General features: G+C 34.7%; 2 protein-coding genes across 4 annotated transcripts; one reads left to right on the top strand and one right to left on the bottom strand.

The window, feature by feature from the left end:
• The first annotated feature begins 2,622 nt into the window (after positions 1 to 2,622).
• Positions 2,623 to 3,072, top strand: LOC148294035 (uncharacterized). Its single transcript, XM_088254702.1, has one exon. The coding sequence runs from the start codon at positions 2,623 to 2,625 to the stop codon at positions 3,070 to 3,072; it is 450 nt and encodes a 149-aa protein (XP_088110828.1).
• A 464-nt stretch (positions 3,073 to 3,536) lies between these two features.
• On the bottom strand, positions 3,537 to 8,324 carry LOC110755460 (lactoylglutathione lyase family protein / glyoxalase I family protein). 3 transcript variants are annotated; one of them, XM_021956659.2, is made up of 9 exons: positions 8,245 to 8,324; positions 7,871 to 7,993; positions 7,701 to 7,762; positions 6,590 to 6,650; positions 6,368 to 6,447; positions 6,200 to 6,270; positions 5,345 to 5,434; positions 4,098 to 4,220; positions 3,537 to 3,781 (listed from the first exon to the last, which is right to left on the bottom strand). In XM_021956659.2, exons 2-8 carry the CDS (start codon positions 7,961 to 7,963, stop codon positions 4,120 to 4,122), a joined length of 558 nt encoding a protein of 185 aa, XP_021812351.1. In that variant the 5' UTR covers positions 7,964 to 7,993; positions 8,245 to 8,324; the 3' UTR covers positions 3,537 to 3,781; positions 4,098 to 4,119. The 3 variants fall into 3 exon arrangements, with proteins under 3 accessions (XP_021812351.1, XP_021812352.1, XP_021812350.1); XM_021956660.2 differs by lacking the exon at positions 8,245 to 8,324 and adding an exon at positions 8,095 to 8,238; XM_021956658.2 differs by lacking the exon at positions 8,245 to 8,324 and adding an exon at positions 8,095 to 8,238 and having other exon boundaries at positions 3,537 to 3,792.
• Positions 8,325 to 9,236: the final 912 nt, after the last annotated feature.

Below are 9,236 nucleotides of genomic sequence, written 5' to 3' on the forward strand. Positions count from 1 at the left end.
CAGTTATCTATACATCTCAACTTCTATATTCAAAACGCAGAAACTCATGGTTGAAAATCAAAATCTTTTTTATGATAATGAAAATGGTAGTGATTGTATGGTGGAGAAACAAAATTGTAGCCAGCAGCACAGTTGAATGTAGACAATGTATTTTATTGAAGTGACAGGGAATCCCTATCGGGAAGCAGTCCTAAAGCACTCCAAAATTACATGATATGCTGCACAATATCTCTGTCAGTGCATACGCCCAGATTTTTATTAGAGTGGGGGCAGTTGCCGGGAGGCCAATTTGTCTCTGCATCCTTGAAATTTTGTTTCATTTTAATTATATATTCAACCATTTTGTCAATTTTTTTTCAGTAAAATATGAACAATCCAATAAAATCTCACCACTTATAGAAACTAAATTATTTGGAAATCTGCATCTACTTCAGTTTTAAATTAAATAATTGCGGTTCCACTTGCCAGTTTAGAGTTTTTTTATTTAAAAAAAATTATAATAATTTTCCAACTTGATTTTATTTTAAAAATAATGAGGGAAAAGGTTTTCTAGGAATGTCTTTTCTAGTGAAGTGTAAGGGTCAAAAGGTGTGGAACCTACTGACAGTCTGACACCCAAATATTTTAAGTTCAAACGTTTTTTTTAAAATAAAAAAATTTGTGTTTAATTATTTAGAAAGAGCCCAACACAATACAGATATTTTCTTGTTATTTATAATGTAATTGTCCAGTGAGTGGAATTTGCTTGACCATTGTCCGTGACCTTGTTGATTTTAGGTAGTCTTCGACTTTAGCTATTTGTGTCACACTTTTTTCCAAAGAAGCTGTAAAAGTTGATCTTTGAGTACCAACATACCTACTCTAAGGATAAAACCCTTGAATATCATCATAGCCGTTGGGATAAAGATTAATTCATACTTATTCGGAAACAGTTGACTTTAACCACAAAGGATAAACCCTTAAATACCATCATATCCGTTGTGCCCCAATAAACTCTTCAATTCAATTAATGCAATATTTGTTACTTTAGCATTTTCTATCAATGCGTTTGGATGATGGAATTTAAAATGACGGAAATTAATGTTCTAGAATTTGTAAAGTTTCTTGTTTGGGTGACGGATTTAAAACACGGAATTTAATCTTTATTTGTAAAGTTATCTTTTTTTAAAACACAATCTCTCTTGGGATTTTAGAAATAATGACTTTTAGATAGAATTTAAAGTTGAGATTTATGATCTCCAAATTCCATGTTTTTTCCCACGCGGAATTTCTAAATTTCTATGTTTTTTTTATCCAAACCGGGAATTGGTTCATGTCAATTTAGAAATTCTGAGTTTTGTTAAAATCCCAAGTTTATTTCCCTCATCCAAACGCACCATTTCTCTAAAAACAAGTGAATAGGATTTAGCATTTTCAATGTAGGTTTTTTCTTCTAAAATAAAATAAATAGTTTCAAGAGCTACGATCAACTTGTCATTTCTGAAGAGAGAAATAAGTTGCAGCTTTGGGTGACTGAGTTTGACAAGTCTGTTGGAGAGAGCTTGGCTGATGAGACTCACCTATTTTAACATTCCAAAACTATTGAAGAGGTTGTTAGAGATGCTTTTATCACTTTCGTCCTATTGTTTCTATATAATACATCCATTATTGTTTTTACTTGTTTTGCATCACGCAAATCCAATATATTACTATTGTAAGAAAACGGTACCTTGACTTTTGATGGAGTTGCAATGATTCAAGGCCCCGAGAACGCTTCATGAAGTTTTTCTTTAATGTCACATTTAGTGCTTATTATTGAATTGGATAACTCGCTAAAGTTCAACAACAATTGTAGGATAATTTCCTTCTTGAAAGTTAAGGAACTAGGGTATATATTATATAATTCACATTTCCAACCGGCAGTATGATAATTTCCTTCGTGAAAGTTATTTGACATTTTTTTTATTATATCCGCAAGGCCCCTCCATATGTAACATTTTAGGAATACACAGAGAGATATTTCACAATAAACTACCTCAAAATCAAGAGTGACAACTGAGTCGTTTGGGGTCCGCAATGCCTCTCTACTTGAATGCTTCACTTTTCGTTGAGATAAACATCAGAAACCTAAACACTTCACTTTATATAGAAAAAAATAGTTAACGGTTATGGTAAAAAAAATAATAAATTATCGGGGAGCCTGCCCAAACGTCATCAGTTTCTATCCCGGTACGGCGCCGGGGCGATCCCCTTAGGTGAAAACTAAGTAAACAAGCAATATGAATTATAGCGTATAGAGATTATTATACGCAATACAGAGTGTGCCCCTACGGTGGCTACATCTAAATAACTGCTGGGTCACTTTTCAACCGAAGCTACTGAAATTCTGGCTGCAAGCTTCACCAAAAGCTAGCAATTTTATAATTACTGGGAAATGTTGTTATGATGAGAGTGCGTTTCATTTAGACTGGGAGCTCATTCCCTATGTTTAGTTAGAATTGGTACCCATAAAAACAAATGTTTCGGTCAAAAAATTATAAATTTGATTGCTTTAGAGCATCCGCAATCATGCTCTCTATTTCTTAGCTAAGGATTTAGCTAAAAACACCAAAAAGCTATTTTAGGAGCTCATCTCTTTCTACGATGGGATATTATCTTGCCGATGGTATATATCCACCATGGTCAACATTTGTTAAAACAATTCCATCACCACAAGGAAATAAGAAAAATCTATTTGCTACAAGTCAAGAGGCTGCAAGGAAGGATGTAGAGCGAGCTTTTGGTGTTCTCCAAGCACGTTTTGCGATTGTGCGTGGACCGGCACGAATTTGGGATCAAGATATGCTTAATGATATTATGACTGCATGCATAATAATGCATAACATGATAATTGAGGATGAGCGAAATTCTGAAGATTTTGACTATAACTATGATAGAGTGGATGAGATTCCGCTTATATCAGTGTCACATGATCGTACACCTGAGTTGCTTGACTTCATTCAAGCCCATTATCGTATTAGAGATAGAGAGATTCATTCCCAACTGCAATTAGATTTTATTGAACACTTGTGGCAGCTGCATGCGGGAGACTAAGAAACTAGTAATTTTAATTTATATTATTACTATGTAATTTGAAAGGAATTAATTAGATCTTACTATGATTGTTGTGTTTTGCAAAGCACCTACAGCTACGGCAAAGAATAGAAAAGATGGTGCATGTAGAAAGGTGATTAAAAATATAAAATGCAGAAAAAAGATGATAAAATTAAAGACATCATTAAATAAATGTTTAAAATAATAATAAAATATGGTAGTATTTAATTATAGGGAGTCATTAGGAGCCATTTCTCTCTCCTCAGATTTAGGAACTCCTAGAGGTCTCCCTATTTTAGGAGCTGAATAGGGAGCATGGTTGGAGGTGGGTTTTTTCAATTCCTCCCTAAATTTTAGCTAAGGAGGTGATTTAGGGAGCCCATTGCGGATGCTCTTAGTAATGATTAGTATGGATGGCTTTGGAGATCTAAGACTTGCAAAAGTAAGAAAGTTTGAACAACGCATTGTGATAAGAAAGACCAAGTTTGTACTGAACAGCAGTCGAGTCGACAACAGACAAAAGTAACTCGTACCAAGTACCAAGTACCAACTTACAGAATACAAAACTACACAAACACTAGAGGTAAGTGAAAAATAAAACACGTAAGAAAATCGCCAAACAAGTCCATTTACGAGACTCGTATCTGAACTATGGACATATAGGAAAACCAGAAATGATGTCCGACTGTAAGTTGCCACCATGGTTCACCTGCACGATATCTAATCCATTCAAATTCTGATTACAACTATGGAAGTCTCTAACCTTCAGCATCAATACAAGAAATGCAAGGGGCTAATATGAATGAAAAAAGACCAAAATCAAAATAAACAAAAAGCAGCACCCAGAGAGTAATTACAAATGTAACTGATTGATGACTGGAAAACACAAGCTAGAGCAACTAATTAATAACTGATTAAGCTTGCGATACACATGATGTGGGATGTGGAAGGCAATCAAACCAAGTGTTAGATAACAGCATTGTCACAATCAATTGACAGCAAGCATAAGAAAACTGAGAACTAACCTGAAGAAAGGGTGCCATGACCTCACGAAGCACCACCTGTAATGCTTCCTATCGTTTTAAGGTCAAAGATTTCAACCCAATAACCATCAGGATCCTTAATGAATGCTATCCCTTTCATCTTTCCTGCAATCAACATCACAAAATTAAGGAACCGAGAATCGGTAATTACTGAAACCAAACTAAAACTAACTTTTCACAATTATTTTTTCTTTAAATACAAGGAGGTAAAATTGCGAATTACAGGAGAACGAACTCCCACTGTGAGAATAAAAAATACTGGTCTTGGTCATCCAAGATCCTCCCCAAGAAAGAAAACACACATGAATTTGCTCATTCCTTATCTTCACGACAGTTTGGGAGAGCAAGATTGAACTAAAAGATACCGCTGGTGCATATATGAGCACAACTAAATAGACACATACATGTATACGACCATAGTGTTCCATATAAGCATATATGAGCACACACCTAAATAATCACATACATGCATACAACCATAGTGTTCCATATGAGCATATATGAGCACATGCCTAAATATACACATACAAGCATAAAACCATATTGTTCACTAGTAATGGAAACCTCAACAACAGCAAAAATCCAGCTTATTCTTTGGAAGCCAGAACAGAGAGCGAAAGATTATAATTATAGAGACCAAGGTGCTGTTATTAAGCTTGCTAAATGGGCACAAGGAGCTGGAATGAAAATCCATCAAACTACAAAAACCAAGAACGAGGCTATCAATTGCGCATGACAGTGACTTCGGTATCAGGAAAAAATATTAATTTGTTGAAGGATGTATTTGCAATGTTCAAGTTGGCATTAGAGACACAGAATAATGTCAAAAACAGTTCAAAATGTCAATCATCAATAGTAATTTTTCACAATCTGAGTATAGGCCATCAGACCACATTCACACACCAGCAGACCTCATTAACTGCTTAGATATCCCGATTGGACAGGGTACTTTTGGTTAACTAATGAAGATAGCATATTGATTAAAGGGAATGGCGCTGCCAATTCAGGGAAATTCACCATCTATTGTTTAATTGAAACCATCTTCCATCACTTATAAATAACCTATTTATACAACAGGATCAATCCTACAGACTGATATTGAGATTTATCACTCTACTTATACAAAAACGAAGCAAATGTATCCCAATCAATCCCCATTATAAATGCCAATGTTCAATGATGAGACATCTCGTAAATCACAATAGGTTCAACAATATGGATGTTCTTACCGTCATCTGGCTTTTTCACAAACTCCACCCCGAGACGTTCAAATCTCTCACATGCCTTGTAAGTATCATCAACGGTGACACCAATGTGTCCTGAGTAACAAAATTAGACGGTTAGGCCAGCCAGTGTGCCAGATTCTGAGAATCGCTAGGTATAAACTAAGATATGTACATGCTTAATCATTACAGATGCATTAGACATCAGGCAAAGCTACAGGGACAAATGTAAATGATTGGTAATATTCAAATTATTGACATTTGCAGAAATACATGATTTTTCTTAAGTACTTAAATCATTTCCAACCCCCCTCCCCCCCCAATGCACAAGAATACCATCCCATACAATTTGCATTGGTTGGCTATGCTGTCTTGTTATTTTAAAATGGTATTGAAAGTACAGATTCCTGTAAGTGAATCAACCATACCTAATAGTTCGGTCAGTTAAGGAGTGGAAGCCCCCATATCTTTGGTATAATAATATCATACAAATCTTTTACCCAAATAGGCTAAAGTGTACAAACACTATACATATAATGATACACACTAAATGCAATACAATGAATACACTCTTCCCTAAAATTTTGTTTATGCTTGAAAGAAATGTAGCCTTTTTTTTCTTATCGAAGTAAGCATTTGGAGTGTTTCAAAATTTATCGTTCAGGACAAGTCAAAACAAATTATTCAATCAATAATACTGACTTTCTTGGAACCATCCATACTTGCCACATAAGAAGACAAGACATCATGTGTGGCATATGGCATCAAATGGTCTAGTAAATCAAACTCTAAGTAAAGGAAGAAACAAATGCATCAAAAAACGCCGTATGTTTTGACATATTTATAGGACAACTTAAATACCAAAGCCTCGAGGCTCCGAATTCCCATTGTGATATCCTTTGAATTCTGGATCACTTTCAGTACCCCAATTACTGTAAAAGGTAAGCGATTGTCAGATATCACATTGGACAGAACATGTGCCAAAAAAGAAAAAGAGAAGAGCATGTAGGTGAATTAAAAGAAACTCACTGTGTTAACTCAATTGTAGCCTTCTGGCCAAAGGTCCAAACTGTTCTATCAGTCGGGTTAGTTGGAGCTGATGCAGGATCCTATTCCAGTAAAAGATAAAAGAATTAAATGTCTCTGTTAACGGGGAAATTTTTAGAAACATAATCCCAACCATGACTGTAAAATCAAACAATGAATTTGGTAAAAATTTTGTTATTGTAGAAAGGATATTATGAATTTTACCTCATAGCCCAAAAAGTACAGACTAAACTTCATTTCTGGAAAGTCCAGCCTCTTAAGCAGCCTGAAAAATAGAAGAAATCACCATCAACTTCACTCAAACAGTCATTTTTGGACAAGATCTCTACTCACAGAATCTCTTAGCCATTGTAAAGTGCATGCATGCATGTGCAAGTGCACACTAATACGCAAAACAATCTAACTGCATGCAATATTTACTGCAGACGCATATATCTCATGATAACACAAGACGATCCAATTGAATCATAAATTGGTCCAAAATTTGACTTAGTATGCATGCATAGTCCTAATATTGTGTGCCAATAAATTCAAAGAGACCGTGCAACAAGTCAACATCAAGAGTTACATGTAATCTTTTAAAACATTAATGAAAGATGTTATAAGGCAAAACAGGCATGAAAAACACGTATGGTGTTACAGAGACTCAAAGGTACACACACTTCTTGGCCAAAATTGAAATAAGAACTAACACCCTAAATGTCAAGTGACGCATCTACAAGACTATTATATGCTCAAACAGATTTACAAATTACTTCTATGCTCATATAGGACCTCCTTTGTTGCACAGGGATCGTTTAGCACCTATGTGCTCCGAGCTGGTCGTATAACTTAAGAAAAGCACAATCTACTGACTCATTAAAGTCCATCACTTAAAAAATATAACAAAAACTAAACACGTGACTATTTTCTCCTGCCATTCGAAATTGAGCCTATGAACATCCGACATATTACTAACCATAAGTCTATTGGTAAATCCCAAGAAAGCACGTAGGGATTTAACATGCCCACCTGTTCTTCCCTTTATCCTTTTTTTCTAAGTTCTAGTAATAATAGAGACAGCCAATGCACCCAAATTATAAACCACCAGATATTAATCAATGTCGCCAATCATACAAAAAACGCAAAATCTTAATGAACCAAAACCTTCAACTTTTTGAGGAAAGAAAGATTTGCTCGATTTAAATAAAGGAAATGTTCATATCAATTAATACAAACCGAGCACCTATACTATTTTCCACCCAAACAGCACACGAAATATAACAACAAAGAAAATTAGAGAAGAATTTTCGAAACCCATTAAAAAAAAACTTACGACATGCCCAACACACGTGAATAAAAGTCAAGACTGGATTTAGGGTCCTTAATCCGAAACATCTGCAACCAAATTACAGAAATAAATTATCGCTAAAGTAAAATCAAAATGCAGAGCAAATCTCATAGCAGAAAATAAAATACATATTTGTGACAAAGGTGAATGCTTACAGTTTGTTGCATGAAGTAACTCTTAGTGGCTTCATCTGGGGTGGCGTGGAGGCCCGGATTGTTGGCGGGTAATTCATTCGGCTCGGACGCCATTGACAACAAGCGGAACCCGTATTTCGGAGCCTGTAAGAGACATACAAGTAAGTATAAGATCAAATGAGAAATTTGGGAGATTATCGAAGAGAAAAATCGCGAAGGTTATATCGTGTATGGTTGAATTGGACCTTTGGTTTAGTGAGAAAAAATGGGGTTGTATGTGGAAACGACGGAGAGGGTTTTAGGGAGAATCGGATTAGGGAAAAGCGAGATAGGGCGGTTGTGATTGAAGCAGAAGAAGCCATGGAGGTTTTCTGTGAGCGAGAGAGAGTATTTACCTTGTGGGAGAAATGAAAGCAGAGGAGGGCAGTTGCCGTCTGTTTGCCTTCTGATTTGGAAGTTTTCTTACATTCCGAGCGGCTATACTGCAGTCTTTTTTTATTTTTTATTTTTAAAAAATTAGTATAGCCGCGCGGCTATACTTATTAAATATAAAAAAAATTAGTATAGCCCCGCGGCAGTACTGCGGCAAACTTGTTTTTTAATAAATAGGATAGCCGATTGGCTATACTCTTTCTAAATATATATTGTGATCCTTTTTTTTAAAAAATGTTTTCCCCGATTTTGTTTTATTGATAAGAGTAGTTTAGAACATTATCTATTACTATTAGGCCATTACCCAAGTATCTATGGTCCCCTTTTGATTTTTTACTTTTCCAAAGTTATTACCCGTATAAACAATTTAGCATTTTCACGTTTAATTTTTGTATTATACACATACGTACGTATTTTTCAATAATACACTCCTTTTCTATACACATGTTAAAGACTCGATAAAATACATATTTTTTAAAAAGTAAACGTCCAATACTCATATTGTACACGTACACACGAATTTTTTTATGTTTAGTACATGTGTTTTTTACAAAATTTTCTATAATACACACAAAATTCACGCATTATACACATAATTTTCACATAATATTGAATAAAAATAATATATATTAAGTAATTTAAATAAATTATTTTAAAATATTATATAGTGGCCGAACTTTTCAGTTGTAATTTGCAAAATTTTGTCGAACAAAACACGTACGTATTTTGTTTGTATTTTTTCCATTTAGTACTTTACTAACTATGAAAGAATGTGAGAGGCTAAGATTACTTTGTACTTGTTGTAACAAAAATGCAAACAAAGATTTATGGGTATAGTAATAAGAGAGGTGGTAGTATTCTACATGTAAAGTGTTGTTTGAAAACTGAAGCAATTACCAAGAACACTCCATCTCAGCATGCAATTCTCTACGAAAAATAATGCGTGCAATAATAG

Source organism: Prunus avium, chromosome 6, assembly GCF_965620075.1.
Source record: "Prunus avium chromosome 6, drPruAviu1.hap1.1, whole genome shotgun sequence".
NCBI lineage: Eukaryota > Viridiplantae > Streptophyta > Magnoliopsida > Rosales > Rosaceae > Prunus > Prunus avium.

Excerpts from the sequence above, each read along its gene's own strand:
- LOC148294035 (XM_088254702.1), top strand. The coding sequence starts at position 2,623 with ATGGGATATTATCTTGCCGATGGTATATATCCACCATGGTCAACATTT.
- LOC110755460 (XM_021956660.2), bottom strand. The coding sequence starts at position 8,211 with ATGGCTTCTTCTGCTTCAATCACAACCGCCCTATCTCGCTTTTCCCTA. Across the intron at positions 6,271-6,367 it reads GCTACAATTGAGTTAACACA|TAATTGGGGTACTGAAAGTG; the intron begins GTGAGTTTCTTT and ends TACCTTTTACAG. Across the intron at positions 4,221-5,344 it reads TGTGAAAAAGCCAGATGACG|GAAAGATGAAAGGGATAGCA; the intron begins GTAAGAACATCC and ends TGTTGATTGCAG.